At 41.5% G+C, this 19,882-nt stretch overlaps 1 protein-coding gene across 1 annotated transcript; it reads right to left on the reverse strand.

The window, feature by feature from the left end:
- Positions 1–171: 171 nt before the first annotated feature.
- On the reverse strand, positions 172–2,132 carry LOC107466819 (organelle RRM domain-containing protein 2, mitochondrial). The gene is made up of 3 exons (XM_016085821.3): positions 1,932–2,132; positions 739–807; positions 172–643 (listed from the first exon to the last, which is right to left on the reverse strand). The coding sequence occupies exons 1-3, from the start codon at positions 2,050–2,052 to the stop codon at positions 408–410; spliced, it is 426 nt and encodes a 141-aa protein (XP_015941307.1). The 5' UTR covers positions 2,053–2,132; the 3' UTR covers positions 172–407.
- Positions 2,133–19,882: the final 17,750 nt, after the last annotated feature.

A 19,882-nucleotide genomic window follows, 5' to 3' on the forward strand; every position in this document is an offset into this window, starting at 1 on the left:
AGAATGAATTTTACAGCATAGTTATAATTGTCAAACCCATTCCCTCATTGTTGATTTAGGGTTTTTGTATTAAATATATAAATATATGAGAATCAAATAACACTAGTACCATTTTAAACAATTGTTTTGAAAAACCATATTATCAAGATTTTAAAGTAGGTGTAGATGATGTTCCAGAAAGACAGCTTAATGTTGTTTCCATGTCCTCTTAGCAAGGGAAGTGGTGCATTTAATCTTCCGAATAGTAATGTCTTGCGGCTAAAGTGTAGTTACAAATTATAATGGTCTGATACAAAAATTCCTCCAGAAACTATAGTGTATAATAATTGGGGGAGTTAAATTATATATGGTCTTCTGAAATCTCACACCATGAGAATAAGGTTTATTTTAGTCAATAATGAATAATATCAACCACACCATCCAATTGTCTTGTTAACCGTGAAACCAGCTCCAGAGGGCTGAGACTGTGGCTGCTGAGGAGGTCTGGGCTCTCTTGGTTTGGCAGGATCAACAAATATAACCCATCCATCAATAAATTTAGCATTCATTCCGGCTCTCGCCTTTTCAGCATCTTCTATGGTCGCATAAGTTACAAATCCATATCCCTTTGATCGTCCAGAGGCTCTATCGGTTATAACCTTTGCTGTCGATCAAGATGAGTGAAGGTTAGGAATGATATCCAGCAAGCTAATACATAAGCATGTAGAAGAATCAAGTATTGCAGGAGAAATGCATTACCTTCAAGCAGCTGCCCGAAAGGAGAAAACGCTTCAGTAAGTTTTTCATCTGTTGTCAGTCTTGAAAGACCTGTTCAAAATGCCAAATACATATAAAAGTTACATACAGAACTATGTAAATTCCATTATACTGGATATTTATATTAGAAGCTTCGCCAATTATAGTCTTACATGATCCACCTAACAATTCCCTACAGAAAATGGTGCTAAAAAGAAAATGGACCTTTGTTGAACTACAAGCCAATAGAGTAGAAGAAATTCACAGTTTCAGAGACCAAAAAATGGCCTTTCATGAAGTCCTACAGCCCTACTAATAAAATACATTTCACGAGAGTGAAACTTATCTTACTTCTTTGTATATTTATATTCTAATAATTCTGTCTCCTAATCATATAAATATTGTAAAGTGAGTGATCCAACTTTAAAAGACACAAATTAAGCATTGTATCTGTGTCTTGTCACGCAAGATGTGCGAGCACTAGCTTTAGTAGTGTTTGTGGGAAAACTCTTTAAGAGCATCATCTCCTGTCAAAGTTAATAAGTTAACAACATATCCTCATTACATTTAGAGTAATAAATAAGACGCAACAGTTCTATTCAATTATCTTCCTCGGATCCCCTTCCCCTTGAACTTTGGCTTTGTATAGACACTAGTAGACTAGTACCTGTATTGATAAAGATTACACTTCAATGTTCCAGGTTGGTTATAAAAGTCGCCACATAAAAATGCAATGCATTCAAATACTATTCTACTGTTCTTGAAGGCTACATTGGAGTACACAATAATACTTCAGGGTCCAAGTTCAAAACTGTTGAATCCAACAAATTAAAGGAATCAAGACAGAAGAGCCCTACAACTTCAAACCTCCTTTTATCAGGGATACAGAAAAATACCACAATTTCACGAAACAAGCTAGCCTCAAAGTTTAATATACAAGTATCTATCAGATGCAAATCATAGTTGCTAAGCCTACCCATCTAGTGCAACATAATCATTAATCATAACTGATTGCCGTGTCCAGATTGAAGATAATTTAGGGTCTCAAGAAAGCTAATTTGACAATTCTAGAAGCGAAAACGGAATAAGGAAAACACGGAAATGAAGGTTTCAATAGTGACAATCATGTTATGGAAACGATCAATTTATAATTAATAAGATGAACAAGCAGAAGAGGATTGGAGTAAATTACTGACCGCTGATGAAGAGTTTTGGGGAAGTAAGAGTCGAAGTGAAACGAGTAGAGGTGAAGTGGGAGGCCACAACAAAAGAAGACTGGCGGAGAAATCGTTGAGCTCCACTGAAGAACGCCATCATCACCAAAACCCTAAACTCAAACCCTCACTAGTCCCTTCACTTCACACTTTACACTTCACACTTCACTCTTCTTACCTTTCAACTATCCCTAATTCCCTTAAACCCTTATTTTTAAATTAATAAGGATGGCAATAAGTAGCATAGGTTTGGGTTTAGATCCAAATTCTAATTTTACTTGAGGATTGATATTTTTATATAAACCCAATTCTATGCTATCTGTGATTGAGAATATCTTAATCTTAATTCTACACATTCTTAACTTATGATTACGGCCTGACTTAGATTATTTGTGGGCCGACCCGACCCACGAATAACCCGACTCGAACGGTCGGGTACGAGCAGCTCAACCAACGACTCGGACACGCGTCCTTGACAGCTCTCTACTACAGCTGTGTGAGGAAGCTTTGAGGAAGGCGGGTCTGCCCTTGCGGGACCCACTTCTGACACGGTATATATGGGGAGGGTCCTACCCCTCCCCCAAGGTACGTCACATACCATTCTCTCACTTTTCGCCTGCACACTTCACTGACTAGAACGTCGGAGTATCTTTGCAGGTGACACCCCCCTTCTCCACACGAAGAGCTCGGAACGTCGGCTACTCCATCTCCGGCCCAGTAACTCGGAACCAGGCAATACCCCATCTTATCAATCGAAGTACCAACCCGAACCGTCCAGTATCCGACCTACCGAACATTGACGCCGTCTGTGGGACGCCTAAATAGATATCACGCCCGGTACAGTGGAACTTGGTGGCAGGGCCGAGCCCAGGGGGGCAGCCTCCGTGGCCTCCTCCCGAGAGCGCACGAGAACATCACCAGCAAACCTCTGACCCAAGCTACTCCTCATCTCCCGAGAGCCGGGGGAGGACCTCTCAGAGAAGCCACTCTCGGCGCACATCCACCCCATGATATGAATCTGGAAGTAGTCGGAAAAACCGGAAACGCCTGAGAAGACGACGTGACCCTTTAATATACCCCCGAACTAGAAGAACCCGAGCTGCTGAGGGAGATCGGGAGGGGGACGAAGAAAGGGCAGGGAGAACACGACAGCCCGTAATCATTGGTGCAACCCCCTTCCACCGTTCCGTCCTCGAGATCCGACTACCAAAGCATTTTGATAAGCCGACGGACATGAGGTACGATGGAACACAAGACACACAGGAGCACCTGACGGCCTTCGAGGCCAGAATGAATTTAGAAGGGGTAGGCGAAGAGGTCAGGTGTCGCGCTTTCCCGGTCACCCTAGCGGGACCTGCGATTCGGTGGTTTAACAGCCTCCCGCAAGGTTCCATCGCCAAGTTCTCGGATATTAGCCACGCCTTCTTGGCTCAATTCACGACCCGAATTGCGAAGGCGAAGCACCCAACCTACTCGAGGTGACACAAAGGCCCGGGAATCCGACCAGGAAATACCTAGACCGGTTCAACGATGAGTGTTTGGAGATCGACGGCCTAACCGACTCGGTGGCCAGTTTGTGCTTGACAAACAGACTTCTGAATGAAGATTTCAGGAAGCACCTCACCACGAAGCCGGTATGGACAATGCAAGAGATATAGGGTGTGGCCAAGAAGTATATCAATGATGAAGAAGTCAGCCAAGTGGTGGTAGCCAACAAACGGCAGCCCGTCAACAACCAAGCCCGTCAGCATGGTAGTGGGGAAAGGCAAAGGGAGCACCCCAAAGATGGAGCGCCAACCAAGACATTCAAGACTTTCCCCCGAGTAGGAAGATTTACCAACTATACCCCCCTCGCAGTCTCCGTTGCGGAAGTCTACCAGCAAATAGCCGAGAAGGGGATTTTGTCCAAACCCCGACCTCTAAAGGACAGAATAGGAGGGAACAAAAATCTCTATTGTGATTATCACAAGGGCTATGGACACAAGACGCGGGACTGTTTTAACTTGAAAGATGCTATGGAATAAGCGATCCAGGACGGAAAGCTAGCCGAGTTCTCCCACCTCATCAGAGAGCCGAGGAGACGAGACCGAGACCGGGATGAAGAAGACAGAAGCCACGCAGCGAAGTGACGCCAAGAGCTCGAGGACAATGAGCACGGCCTCACCATTGTGAATGTGGTAATTGGAAGAGACGTGGCACCGAGGTCGAAGTCGGCACACACAAAGGACGCCAAAGTCCTAGCGGTCTCGTCATCTAGCCCCGCGCTGAATTCTAAAAGGACCCCACTCATATCGTTCGGACCAGACGACCAATGGTTCAACGAGATCATGGAAAACCCACCAATGGTCATCACGGCCAGGGTGGGAACCGGCTTGGTCAAGAGGATCCTCGTGGACACCGGCGCTGACTCGAATATCATGTTCCGCAACGTGTTCAATGCTCTGGGCCTCCGAGACGCCGATTTAAAGACTCACCAGCACGGTGTAGTAGGCTTAGGCGATGACTTTATTAAACTTGACGGAATAATGACCCTGCCTGTATCCATAGGATCAGGACAAGGGAGAAGGTCAGTGATGGCGGAGTTCGTGGTCCTCCGAGACTCCACGGCCTATAACATCATCCTGGGAGAAAGACCATCAATGACCTTGGGGCAATCATAGCACAAAGATGTTGGTAATGAAGTTCATCACGGACAGCGGATCTGTGGGATCCATAAGGGGGGACTTGGAAACGGCAGTCGCTTACGACAACGCCAGCCTCTCCTTGAGAAAGAAATCTAAAGAAGCGTCGGGAATCTTCCTCGCCAACCTGAACGCCAGGGTCGAGGACAAGCCTAGACCTGAGCCAGAAGGGGACTTAGAGAAGTTTAGGGTTGGCGACTCCGAAGAGAAGTTCACCTTCATCAACAGAAATCTCCTACACCAATTGAAAGAACCTTTAATGAAAATGATCAGGGCGAACGGTGACCTCTTCGCCTGGACACCAGCTGACATGCCCGGGATAGACCCCCAGCTCATGTCTCATCGCGTGGCTGTCAAAGCAGAGGTCAAACCAGTGGCCTAAAGGAGGAGGAAGATGTCACAAGAAAGAGCCGAGGAGTTGGCCAGGCAGACGGCCAGCCTCCTCGAAGTAGGGTTCATACAAGAACTCGACTACTCGACTTGACTGTCGAACGTAGTCCTAGTTAAAAAGCATAATGGAAAATGGAAGATGTGCGTGGATTACTCCAACCTTAACAAAGCATGCCCCAAGGACTCCTACCACCTACCCAACATAGACGCACTCGTCGATGCGGCGGCAGGATACTGGTATCTGAGCTTCATGGACGCTTACTCTGACTACAATCAGATACCGATGCACCGACCAGACGAGGAAAAAAAGGGCGTTCATAACGCCAGGAGGAACATATTGCTACAAGGTAATGCCATTCGGGTTGAAAAACGCGGGGGCCACCTACCAAAGGTTGATGAATAAGATATTCAGCGACCTCATAGGCAAAACGGTGGAAGTATATGTGGATGATATCCTTGCAAAGACCACCCGACCCGAAGACCTATTAAGCAACCTAGGAAATGTGTTTGCCTCCCTCCGACAACATGGCATGAGGCTCAACCCACTCAAATGCGCCTTTGCCATGAAAGCAGGAAAATTCCTAGGGTTTATGATAACCCAAAGGGGGGTGGAGGCCAACCCAGAAAAGTGCCAGGCAATACTCCAAATGAAGAGTTCGGGCTGTGTCAAGGATGTGCAGAGGTTGTCAGGCAGACTCACTGCCCTATCCCGTTTCCTCGGAGCGTCAGCTGCTAGGGCGCTACCATTTTTCAACCTTATGAAAAAAGGGATAGTGTTTGAATGGACCCCGGCGTGTGAGGAAGCATTTAAGCATTTCAAAGAGATCCTCGCAACACCACCCGAGATACAGCAAACTAGAGAAGCTGGCTCTGGCACTGCTAACCTCTTCCCACAAACTACGGCAATACTTCAAGGGTCACCAAGTGGTCGTGAGAATGGACCAGGGAATCCACCAAGTGCTCCAAAAACCCGACTTAGCGGGAATAATGATGACTTGGGCCATCGAGCTATCTCAGTATGATTTGCGATATGAGCCGCGACATGCGATTAAGGCATAAGCAATGACAGACTTCTTGGTAGAGGTAACGAGGGACCCGACCGAGGAGGCAGGCACACCATGAAAGCTCCATGTGGATGGGGCCTCTAACCAAATGTCCGAAGGTGCCGGGATCATCTTGGAAAGCCCTGCCGGGGTCATATACGAACAATCAATCAAGTTTGAGTTTCCTGTATCGAACAACCAAGCGGAGTACGAGGCTCTCTTGGGCGGCTTGATCCTAGCTCGGGAAGTCGGAGCTATGAGGCTGGAAGTGTGCAGCGGCTCACAAGTCGTCACCTCGCAAGTAAATAGAAGCTACCAAGCCAGAGACTCGCTGTTGCAGAAGTACTTGGAGAAGGTCAAAGAGCTGAGCAAACAATTCGAGGAGGTCGCGGTCCAACACGTTTCGAGGGAAAGGAACACACGGGCAGACCTCCTATCCAAGCTGGCAAGCACGTAACCGGGAGTCGGCAACCGGTCCCTCATTCAAGGCATGATAAAAGAACCAGCAGTTGCCCTCCACCTGACAAAGATAAGCCCTTCCTGGATAGACCCCATCACCAATTTCTTAGAAAACGGTAAACTCCCTGACGACGAGAAGGAAGCTAAAGCGCTGAGAAGGGAGGCAGCCAAATATGCGATCATACAAGGCCAACTGTTTAAAAAGGGACTTACCCAGCCCTTACTGAAGTTCTTGCATCCCGACCAGACGGACTATGTACTCAGAAAGGTCCGCGAGGGGTACTGCAGTCACCACATCGGGGGCAAAGCCCTAGCAAGAAAGCTCATCCAAGCTGGATATTACTGGCCATCGATGATGATGGACTCCAAAGAATTCGTAAGAAAATGCGTCAAGTGCCAAGAGAACGCCAACTTCCACAAAGCGCCGGCAACCGAACTAAGCCTACTGACGTCCTCTCGACCTTTCGCACAATGGGGAGTCGACCTACTGGGACCTTTCCCGGTTGGCTCAGGGCAAGTCAAATACCTCATAGTTGCTATCGACTACTACACCAAATGGATAGAGGCTGAACCACTGGCCAGTATATCCTCATCCAATTGTCGAAAGTTTATGTGGAGGCAGGTGATAACTCAATTCGGCATCCCGAAAGTCGTTGTCTCCGATAACGGGACACAGTTCACTGACAAGAAGTTCGCGGAGTTCCTCACTGGTCTGGGCATAAAATAGAAATTCTCCTCTGTAGAGCATCCCCAGATGAACGGTCAAGTTGAGGCCGCAAACAAGGTCGTCTTGCTGGGCCTCAAGAAGCGGCTGGTGAACAAAAAAGGCGCATGGGCCGACAAACTCGCCTCAGTTCTCTGATCTTACCAAATAACCAAACAGTCGTTCACAGGAGAAACCCTTTTCCGCCTGACGTACGGGGTGGATGCAATGATACTCGTTGAGATCGGTGAGCCAAACCCACGATTACTTCTGAAGGGAGTAGAAAAAGCTGTGGAAAAGGACCTAGCAGACGATGCTAGGGAGATGGCCCATTTGTCAGAAATGGCACTAAAGCAAAGAAATGGCCCTGCGCTACAACACCAAAGTGCTCAAGAGAGAATTTGAACAAAATGACCTCGTCTTGCGGTGCAACGATATCGGGCTGCCGACTCGATGGGAAGGTAAACTGGCAGCAAACTGGGAAGGCCCCTACAGAGTCAAAGAGGTGATTGGCAGGGGTGCCTACAAACTAGAGAAGCTCGATGGCAAGGAGGTCCTGAGAACTTGGAATGCAGGTAACTTGAGAAGATTTTATTCCAAGCTTAAACACGCCGATTAGGCGATCCGACGAGCTCAGCGATTTACTTTTGTTAAATACTTGTTATGACAATGGACTTGTTTAACTATCGATTAATGTTTACTTGTCAAAATTACCTTCCCATTTACTTTTCTCCATTTACGCATCCCACAACAACAAGTTCCTTATAATACATATTAAACGGGATAACGATACGGTGCCTCGGGACTGATCACCCCAGGAGCCAACTAAGTTAACACCATAACAAATGGCTCCAGCAAAGCCACAACTTGGCTTCGCCAAATTACCAACGTAACGGTAAACAAACACGAGCGACAAGCCAATACCAACAAAACGGTAACAAAACAAAACAAAAACGCTACTAGATAAGCGGAGAAAGATGATAATCACAAGCCGACCAAGCGACTACTAAAGTATATCAAAAAGAAAGTTCCACAAGTTCTACAACAAAATCACAAACTCCATACAAAGATACAAGAGATCATTTCTTGGGCATATCAACAATCTTGCCATCCTTGATTGTCTTAAAAACCCCGATCGCCGACGTGTCGAAGTGAGGGGCCACGATCTTCACCTGGGCTTTAAGAGCCTCTTCAGTCATCAAGATCGCTCTCTTTCTCTGCTTCACGACCTCCTTGTATTTCCCCTTCCAATCTGCAGCCTCAGTCCGAGCAGCCTCGGCCGATGAAACAGCCTCGTCGCGTTCCTTTTCCAAGGCAACCACCCGACCTTGAGCGGAGTTGACCTGACCCTCCAAATTCATCTCCCGCTCAATTAGTCAGGAAACGGTGGCATCAGATGCCTGCAACTTTTTCTCAACAACCGAGACCTTTTCTTTGGCAGCTTGGAGCTTCTCGTTAACTTGGGATAGTTGCTCCCGAAGCGCTTCAACTTCAACTTTGAACTCGTTGTTGGCCTTAGCAGCGGTCTCAAGCTTCCTCCGTATCGACTGCATTCCCGACAACTCGAACTCGGCTTTCCTGGCAATGGCAGCACTGCGAAGAAGAGAGCAGTACATCCACCTCGCCTGCTCAGGGAAGTCGGTACCATGGAAGTAGTCCTCGGTGCCAGGAAGGAGCTGGGAGTCTATGAAGTTCCCAGCATCAAAATTTCTCTCCATTACAGTAAGAGCTCCCTCAGAACTGAAGAACGACCATTTCCTCTTCGGGTTGCTCACAATTCTCATGTCATCCTCAAAGTGCGGACTGGGAGTCGAGTCATCGTCGGCACCGACGGCCTCTTCCCGAAAGGGAGAGACACGAGCACCATCAGGATTTTGGACCGGTGCCTCGGCAGCGTGGGAAGGAGGCAAGACTTTACTCTTGTTCTGTTCATGCGGAACCTCCTGGTTCTTGTTGGCCCGCTCCTCATCGCTGTCACTTGCGAGGAAAGTGTGGAAAAGATTCTCAATGCCAGTCACTTCAGCAGACATTCCCACTACAGCAAAGAAGGAAACCAGATAGTCATGAACTCGGTATAGCAAATCAAAACGACAAGTAAAGAAGAAAATGCAAGTTAAAACTACTCACAGACATAACCCCTGGCGACCTCCCGGTCACCCATCAGTAAGTGAGGGTTCACGTGGTTTTTCCCAAAAATGGCCAACAACACGTCGACAATCCTTTTGTCCACATCGGACATCCCTTTGTAGGTCACCTTGATAAAAGAATTAGACCCCGCCCCGAAGCTCCAATACGTCAGGATAAGGCGTTGCCCTTCCAACGATAGCCAGAAGGGATGGCGACCTTTGACAGGACGCACTTTGAAATACTTGTCCTTAAACCCATGATGGGAGTCCTCGAACAAGCCAAAAATCCTCCGACCCTGAGTAGATCAGAAAAACATGAATCCTTTCTTTGCTTTCCCTTGTTTAGAAGGGTTCGTAAGGTTGAAGAGAAAAAGAAAAACATCTACAGACACCGGCAGCTCCAAGTAATCACACACCATCTCGAAACAGCGGATGGAAGTCTAACTGTTTGGATGTAGCTGCGACGGAGCCACGGAAATCCGACCAAAAAGTGCCATTTGAAAGGAAGAGAAGGGGAGGCGAACCCCCAGTTGGGTGAACATGGCCTTGTAAAACCAAATCCAGTCGGGAATTTGGGGAGAATGAACACTCTTGGGACCCTGGAATTCATTCCCACAATCAACACTCTTGGGACTTATCACTTGCTTCAGCTTGTTCAAAGGCGTTATGCGCTTGGCTTGGGATCTCGGTAGCCATTGGAATTACAAACATTGGTGAAGATTCTTGGATCAGTACAAGCACAAGCCACCATGACAAGGAGCTCACCACATGTCCAACATAAGGACTTTAACTAAAAGTGCTTGGTGGGAGACAACCCACCGTGGTATGATCATTTCTTTTCAGTCTTAGTTGTTTTTCGTAGAAGTAGTTTTCCTATTTGATTTTTATTAAGTTCTTACTAATTTTCTGATCATGCAGCTATTTTAGAACAGGAACCGGATAATTAAAAAATATGTGCATACGATGCGCAAACGTCATTGACGCGAACGCGTGACCAGCAAAATCGACGTAAAGGAATGTTTGGGCAGAGAGTTATGCTGGCTTGGGGCAGGAAGTGTGCTAAAAGCACAAGTTAGAGCACGCGAACGCATCACATATGACCATCCACGCGAGCGCGTGCATGACGCGAACGCATCGTATGAATAATTGGCTCCCAAGCCATTTGAACAGAGAGTCGCGCGGGCACGCGACTGGCTTCGCGCGAATCGCACAAAACCCAGAGCACGCGGACGCGTGCTTGACGCTTACGCATCATTATGGAAATTTCGCGACCCACGTGAACGCGTGCTGCACGCGTTCACGTTGCTTGCGCCACACTAGTTCACCGCCCAGTTTTCTTTCTCTCTCTTTCCCAATCCTAAGTCTCTCTTATTCTTTTATCCTTTTATTTTTCTCTCCTCATGATATTTGTCTCTTCTATTTTCATTTCTTCTTTGCTTGAGGACAAGCAAACCTTTAAGTTTGGTGTTGACGCTGCGCTTATTGGTTTTCGGGCACAAAAGGGAGGCGAATCATCTTCATTGAGGAGCACAACCTGAAGAATAAAGCGACAGCTAGGATAACTAAGGTGGTTGAGTTCCTTTCATTTTTATTCCTCTTTTCTTTTTCTATGTTATGTTCCAGTTTTCTGCTATTTTACTTTGTCTGTTGCATGATCTTTTATTAGTTAGAATCCTAGGATTAATTTTCTTTTAATTGCTTTAATGCTGAAAAGATGTTTCATGTACCACTCATTGAACTTGAATCCAAAAAGAAAAGAAAAAGAAGTGATGTATTGTATGAGAAATTGAGTTTAATTCTAAGAATAGTCTTATTTACTTAAATGTGGTGGTATTTTCTGTGATTTTTGAATGCATGATATGAACAGTGCATATTTGAATTTGAATCAAAGGATGTTGATATATAAGGAACATGAATTTAGAGAATTATTATGACTTCTCTGAAATAAACAAAAATTTAATCCTTGAAGCAAAAGAAACAGCAAAAAAAAAAGAATAAATAGATAATAATTAATAAATAAAAGCAAGGTCCAAGGCTCTGAGTATCAATGACTAGGAAGGTCAGACATGATTAAAAGCTCAAAGAGTTGTTTCCCTAGTGATAGGCTTGTGGTGTGATTGTGTCAAGTAATCCTTGAGACAGAACACTTAGAGTCGAGACCAAGTGCGTTTAACAGAGTATGCCAAAGGCTTTGAGCACCACTGTCTGGGAGTAATTGAAAGAAAAATCAGAACTCAAAGAGAGTTCCCCAGTTAAGTGCTTGTGGTGTTTCGGTGTCAAGTAACTCTTGAGACAAAATATTCAAAGTCACGGCTAGGCTCAAGATGCAAAGTACCAAAGAAAAAAATGAATAAATAAATAAATAAAAAAATTAAAGTAAATTTTGCTGTGTTCAAGGATTAAACTGAAATATAAAAGATCAGAGAATTCATAATATTATCCGGATTCTAAATCCGAATGACATTAACATTCTTCTGATTCAAAGGAGAGTGAGATGCCAAAACTATTCAGGATTGCAGTTCTAAACCCCACCATGAGAAGAGACATGAGCTTAATCGAACTCTCATTCTCATGCAAATTCACATCCTAAGCTTATATTAGTTTTGGTTGCTTGAGGACAAGCAACAGTTTAAATTTGGTGTTGTGATTCGTGAGCATCTTTCCTATCTTTTCCTAGTGAATTTGCATCTAAATTGTTGAGTTTAATAAAGAATTAATTATCTTTTAGCCAATATGGATGCTACTTTGAGTCTTTTGCAATTTTGTTTATTTTAGGTAGCATTCGACTGGATTTGATGTGTTTATTTTAGGTAGCATTCGGCTAGATTTGATGGAGTTTCTGCAGCACAAGAACAAAAGGAGATGGCAGCAAGGAGCGACGCGTACGTGTGACTGACGCGTACGTGTGATTTGGAGCTTTCCATGGTGACGCGTGCGCGTGACTGATGCGTACGCGTGATTTGAAGATTTGTTCAGCGACGCGAATGCATGACCGACGCATCCGCGTGACTTGCGGAAGAGACTATCGACGCGTACGCGTTACTGACGCGTACGCGTGACATGCGCCACGTGCAGAAAATGTAGAAACCGCTAGGGGTGATTTTTGGGCCCCATTTTAGCACCCAAGTTAGGCGCAGATCCAGTGAAGCCAAGTGGTCCCCACGTTACAAGACGCGGAGTAGTTAGTTAATTCTGATTTAAATTCAAATTTGATTTTAAAATAGGAAAAGATATTATCTTAATTTAAAATATTAGATTTTAAATTAATTAGAATTAGTTATAAAAAGGGGAGACTTCTCTTCTATTAGGGACATTACATTAGAGGGATTCTATTAGGAAATTCTATACAAATTTACATTCTACATTCCATGAGCAACTAAACCTCCACTGTTAAGGTTAGGAGCTCTGTCTATTTGTATGGATTGATTTTATTACTTTTTTCTATTTTAATTTATGTTTTGGATTTATATTTAAGAATTGTTTTCGTTCTTTATCTTATGAATTTGGGTGGAACGGAAGTATGACCCTCTTTTTATTTGAGTTCTTGTATAACTTGGAAAAGCTCTATACTTGAACAACAGCTTGAAAACATATTCTCCTAAATTCTAATTATCTGGATTTAACGGGATACGTGACATATAATCCTTTTATTCTTTGGGTAATTAGAGATTTTTGGCATGCAAATTGGAATTTGATCATGTACCCTTTAATTGGAATTAATTGACCAAGGAATTGGCAGTTAATGAATTTCTTAGGAGACTAGAAAGGTCTAAGGAATTAGGGTCTAGTCACATATAGTTAGCCATAAATTAAATCCTACAAAATTAAAATAGTTAGTAAGAAAAGTTAATCCGAAAAAATAGATAACTCTAAAGCCTTAACTGTTTTCCCATATTTTATTTTTAATTTATTTACTTGCGTACCTGCTTTATGATATTTTCAACTTAACCTTTTAAACATCTCAATATCAAAACAAATTTCTGCTTGCCTAACTAAGCCAAACAATCAATCATTGTTGGTTGATCCATCAATCCTCGTCGGATCGATCCTTACTCACGTAAGGTATTACTTGGTACGACCCGATGCACTTGCCGGTTAGTAGTGTGGGTTGTAAAATACCGCACCAAGTTTTTGGCGCTATTGCCGGAGATTGACTGTGATTAACAACTATTAGTTGTTTGATTATTTAGATTAGGCGTTTTAATTTTAATTTTATTTAAAAAAATTTGTTTTATTATTTTTCGAAAAAAAACAGAAAAATTAAAAATTCCCTCATTTTTTTGTTTTTTTGTTTTTCTTCGTTCATAACCCCTTCCCTGTTTTATTTTCTTTGTTTGTTTTTGTTTTATTTTTCATTTTTTTTCTTTTGTTTACGTCTTTTATTTTTTTCGTTTGTTTTTGTTTTAATTGTTTACGTTTCTTTCTTTTTCGTGAGTACCCCTCCCCTGTTTCTTTTTCTTTTTCTTTTCTTTTAATATTTAGTTTTTTTAAAAAAAAAATAAATAAAAAAATATATATTTTAGTATTAATATTTTTCCTTAATTCCTAAAATTTAGTTTGGTGTCCCCGTAGTAATTTTTTATCTTAAAAAAAAAGAAATTTTGTTCTGTCTTCTTTGCTTTTCTGTTTACCACATGGTGCGTTTAATCTTTTTTGGTGTTTTGTGCTAAGGAAAAATAATGGAGAGAGATCACATGGATTACTACTCACACCCAAGTAGTGATTCATATTATGGTGGATGGAGGAACTATCCAAATTTTGGTTGGCAGATTCAAAACCAAAGAAACTTCAATGCTCCATGTTCCAACTATCAAGAGTCACCACCTCCATATTCATACCACGAACCACCATCTCCATATTCGCACCAAGAACCACCACCTTTCTATCCATATCAAGAACCATCATCCTTCTACCCATATCAAGAGCCACCATCTTCCTATTCATCTCAAATACCATCAGATCTTGAGCTCCTCATGAAAGAATGCCTACATGATATAAAGACAAGTGTCAAAAATATAGAGAAACATGTGCAGTCAATTATCAAGTCACAGGAAGAGGAGCAAGCAAACTCCTTCTCAAGAGATATAATGCAAGATCTTATGGAAGAAAGTGAGGAAATTAATCAAAGGAGTTTATACTCCAGTGAACTAGAGAACTTTTCATCCTCACACATGGAAGAAAAGGAAGATGCAAAAGCAAAAGAGGAAGATGCACCCACAAAGGAGGAAGATGCACAACCTCCCATGCCCTTGGTAAGCAATGAAGAAGAGATTGAATTAGAAGAAAACTACCAAGAGGAAGAGGTTGAAATTGAGGAAGTTTATAAAGAAATAGAAGAATTCAAGGAAGAAGACAAGGGAGTGGAACTTGCAAGACCTCTCCCAAAGCCTTCACCATCCAATACAACATTCAAGTGGGTAAAATTCCTACCCTTAATCCTTACTTTCCCACTTGAATATGGGCTACTAGAGACGGATGGTCAACTTAGAGCTCTTTGTGGCATTAAGCGTAAGAGGAAGATGGTTAGTGGCAAAAGATGTCAAGCAAGGTTCAATATGGTTGCATGCTCCAAATTGAAGTGCAAGAATTGGTGTAGAGCTCACTTGAACGGGTCTAGAAGGTTGCTTGGATGTCTCTGTGAGAATTCAGATTGCTTGCTACCCGATGGGAACAATGGTGATACACAAGAAGACGGGTGTAAAAGCAAGGTCTGGGACCCTGGAATTCATTCCCACAATCAACACTCTTGGGACTTTGTCACTTGCTTCAGCTTGTTCAAAGGCGTTATGCGCCTGGCTTGGGATCCCGGAAGCCATTGGAATTACAAACATTGTTGAAGATTCCTGGATCAGTACAAGCACAAGCTACCATGACAACGAGCTCACCACATGTCCAACTTAAGGACTTTAACTAAAAGTGCTTGGTGGGAGACAACCCACCGTGGTATGATCGTTTCTTTTCAGTCTTAGTTATTTTTCGTAGTAGTAGTTTTCTTATTTGATTTTTATTAAGTTCTTACTAATTTTCTGATCATGCAGCTATTTTAGAACAGGAACCGGATAATTAAGAAAAAAAACGTACATACGACGCGCAAGCGTCATTGACGCGAACGCGTGACCTACAAAATTGACGTAAAGAAATGTTTGGACAGAGAGTTATGCTGGCTAGGGGGTAGGAAGTGTGCTAAAAGCACAAGTTAGAGCACGCGAACACGTCACATATGACCATCCACGCGAGCGCGTGCATGACGCGAATGCATCGTATGAATAATTGGCTCCCAAGCCATTTGAACAGAGAGTCGCGCGGGCACGCGGCTGGCTTCGTGCGAATCGTACAAAACCCAGAGCACGTGGACGCGTGCTTGACGCTTACGCGTCATTATGGAAATTTCGCGACCCACGTGAACGCGTGCTGCACGCGTTCACATTGCTTGCGCCACACTAGTTTGCCGCGCAGTTTTCTTTCTCTCTCTCTCCCAATCCTAATTCTCTCTTATTCTTTTATCCTTTTATTTTTCTCTCCTCATAATATTTGTCTCTTCTATTTTCAGTTCTTCTTTGCTTGAGGACAAGCAAACCTTTAAGTTTGGTGTTGACGCTGCGCTTATTGGTTTTCGGGCACAAAAAGGAGGCGAATCATCTTCATTGAGGAGCACAACCTGAAGAATAAAGCGACATCTAGGATAACTAGGTGGTTGAGTTCCTTTCATTTTTATTCCTCCTTTCTTTTTCTATGTTATGTTCCGATTTTCTGCTATTTTACTTTGTCTGTTGCATGATCTTTTATTAGTTAGAATCCTAGGATTAGTTTTCTTTTAATTGCTTTAATGCTGAAAAGATGTTTCATGTACCACTCACTGAACTTAAATCCAAAAAGAAAAGAAAAAGAAGTGATGTATTGCATGAGAAATTGAGTTTAATTCTAAGAATAGTCTTATTTACTTAAATGTGGTGGTGTTTTCTGTGATTTTTGAATGCATGATATGAACAGTGCATATTTGAATTTGAATCAAGGGATGTTGATGTATAAGAAACAGGAATTTAGAGAATTATTATGACTTCTCTAAAATAAACAAAAATTTAATCCTTGAAGCAAAAGAAACAGCAAAAGAAAAAAATATTATATAAATAAATAAATAATAATAAAAGCAAGGTACAAGGCACTGAGCATCAATGACTAGGGAGGTCGGACATGATTAAAAGCTCAAAGAGTTATTTCCCTAGTCATATACTTGTGGTGTGATTGTGTCAAGTAATCCTTGAGACAGAACACTTAGAGTCGAGACTAAGTGCGTTTAACAGAGTATGCCAAAGGCTTTGAGCACCCCTGTCTGGGAGTAATTGAAAGAAAAATCAGAACTCAAAGAGAGTTTCCTAGTTAAGTGCTTGTGGAGTTTCAGTGTCAAGTAACTCTTGAGACAAAACATTTAAAGTCACGGCTAGGCTCAAGGTGCAAAGCACCAAAGAAAAAAATGAATAAATAAATAAATAAATAAAAATTAAAGTAAATTTTGCTGTGTTCAAGGATTAAACTGAAATATAAAAGATCAGAGAATTCATAATATTATCCGAATTCTAAATCCAAATGACATTAACATTCTTCTGATTCAAAAGAGAGTGAGATGCCAAAACTATTCAGGATTGCAGTTGTAAACCCCACTATGAGAAAAGACATGAGCTTAATTGAACTCTCATTCTCATGCAAATTCACATCCTAAGCTTATATTAGTTTTGGTTGCTTGAGGACAAGCAACAGTTTAAATTTGGTGTTGTGATGCGTGAGAATCTTTCCTATCTTTTCCTAGTGAATTTGTATCTAAATTGTTGAGTTTAATAAAGAATTAATTATCTTTTAGCCAATAAGGATGCTACTTTGAGTCTTTTGCAATTTTGTTTATTTTAGGTAGCATTCGACTGTATTTGATGGAGTTTCTGCAGCTTAAGAATCAAAAGAGATTTCAGCGAGGAGCGATGCGTACGCGTGACTGACGCGTACGCGTAATTTGGAGCTTTCCATGGCGACGCGTGCGCGTGACTGATGCGTACGCGTGATTTGAAGATTTGTTCAGCGACGCGAACGCATGACCGACGCATCCGCGTGACTTGCGGAAGAGACTATCGACGCGTACGCGTGACATGCGCCTCGTGCAGAAAACGTAGAAACTGCTGGGGGTGATTTCTGGGCCCCATTTTAGCACCCAAGTTAGGCGCAGATCCAGTGAAGCCAAGTGGTCCCCACGTTACAAGACGCGGAGTAGTTAGTTAATTCTGATTTAAATTCAAATTTGATTTTAAAATAGAAAAAGATATTATCTTAATTTAAAATATTAGATTTTAAATTAATTAGGATTAGTTATAAAAAAGGGAGACTTCTCTTCTATTAGGGACATTACATTAGAGGAATTCTATTAGGGAATTTTATACAAATTTACATTCTACATTCCATGAGCAACTAAACCTCTACTGTTAAGGTTAGGAGCTCTGTCTATTTGTATGGATTGATTTTATTACTTTTTCTATTTTAATTTATGTTTTGGATTTATATTTAAGAATTATTTTCGTTCTTTATCTTATGAATTTGGGTAGAACGGAAGTATGACCCTCTTTTTATTTGAGTTCTTGTATAACTTGGAAAAGCTCTATACTTGAACAACAGCTTGAAAACATATTCTCCTAAATTCTAATTATTTGGATTTAACGGGATACGTGGCATATAATCCTTTTATTCTTTGGGTAATTAGAGTTTTTGTGGCATGCAAACTGGAATTTGATCATGTATCCTTTAATTGGAATTAATTGACCAAGGAATTGGTAGTTAATGAATTTTATAGGAGACTAGGAAGGTCTAAGAAATTAGGGTCTAGTCACATATAGTTTGCCATAAATTAAATCCTAGAAAATTAAAATAGTTAGTAAGAAAAGTTAATCCAGAAAAATAGATAACTCTGAAGCCTTAACTGTTTTCCCATATTTTATTTTTACTTAATTACTTGTGTACCTGCCTTATGATATTTTCAACTTAACCTTTTAAACATCTCAATATCAAAACCAATTTCTGCTTGCCTAACTAAGCCAATCAATCAATCATTGTTGGTTGATCCATCAATCCTCGTCGAATCGACCCTTACTCACGTAAGGTATTACTTGGTACGACCCGGTGCACTTGCCGGTTAGTAGTGTGGGTTATAAAATACCGCATCACCTGGTCCAAACCATTTGCGGGCCGACCCGACCCACGGATAACCCGACCCAAACGGTCGGGTATGAGCAGCTCAACCAACGACCCGGACACGCGTCCTTGACAGCTCTCTACTACAGTTGTGTGAGGAAGCTTCGAGGAAGGCGGGTCTGCCCTTGTGGGGACCACTTCTGACACGGTATATATGGAGAGGGTCCTACCCCTCTCCCAAGATACGTCACATACCATTCTCTCACTTTTCACCTGCACACTTCACTGACTAGAGCGTCGGAGTATCTTTGCAGGTGACATCCCCCTCTTCTCCACACGAAGAGCTCGAAACGTCGACTACTCCACCTCCCGCCCAGTAACCCGGAACCAGGCGATACCCCATCTCATCAATCGAAGTACCAACCCGAACCGTCCGGTATCCGACCTACCGAACATTTACGGATATCCATCTTATCAAAAAGTTATTAAAAAAATAAAATATTATTATATAACTTAATAATAATTTAAAATATAATTATTTTTTATATAAAAAATATTAAATTATCAAAAAAACGTATTTTTGGTGTACTTTAATTATTATTTATTTGCATCATTGATTCATGTAACTGTTATCATTTATAAACTTTGAACAAAAAAATATATTACCCTTTTTAGTACAAAACTTATAGTTATTTTAGTTGTTTTTTTATAAAGTTTCCATTTTCATTAAGAATTTTACATAGACATAATTGTTTAAAATAGTCTAATTTATCCTATGTGAATTTACCATACATGTTATTTTGTGGTTAAAATAATAAATAACACTAATATATTTTATTGAGATGAAAAAATTACTCAATTTAACCTACTTAAATTGATAGTTTGTAATTCACTTAATAATATATATTTTTTAAAATCATAAAATTCTTACAACAAAGTAAAACATAAAAGATCTTATGTAAATAAATGTGGTATACAAATATTGAAATTAAATTTTGATTTTGATACACTATCATAATTTTATACATGCATCTAATTACGTAATACACGTAATAAAAAATAATTATTATTTTTATTCACGGTGTGAATGATCATCCAAAAAAATGGATGTGATTGCACTATGTAAAATATTTTATATTATCCATACATTAAAATTAAACTCTTAAAATAATTAAATAAAAGTATAGTTTTTATTAAAAAATTAATAAAAAATATATTTCAAATAATAAAAAAACAACTTGCTCTCACTGTGAATTACAAAACCAAATCAAAATTAACTAAACTCTTAATAATCCTAAAAAAATAAAATGACTTAACTCAAAAAAAAAAAGAAATTCGTAAAAGTAAGAACTTTGAAATCACA

The sequence above is a fragment of the Arachis duranensis genome, chromosome 9 (assembly GCF_000817695.3).
Source record: "Arachis duranensis cultivar V14167 chromosome 9, aradu.V14167.gnm2.J7QH, whole genome shotgun sequence".
In the NCBI taxonomy this organism is placed as follows: domain Eukaryota; kingdom Viridiplantae; phylum Streptophyta; class Magnoliopsida; order Fabales; family Fabaceae; genus Arachis; species Arachis duranensis.

Excerpts from the sequence above, each read along its gene's own strand:
- LOC107466819 (XM_016085821.3), bottom strand. The coding sequence starts at position 2,052 with ATGATGGCGTTCTTCAGTGGAGCTCAACGATTTCTCCGCCAGTCTTCT. Across the intron at positions 808-1,931 it reads CCCAAAACTCTTCATCAGCG|GTCTTTCAAGACTGACAACA; the intron begins GTCAGTAATTTA and ends CATTTTGAACAG. Across the intron at positions 644-738 it reads TTTCGGGCAGCTGCTTGAAG|CAAAGGTTATAACCGATAGA; the intron begins GTAATGCATTTC and ends CTTGATCGACAG.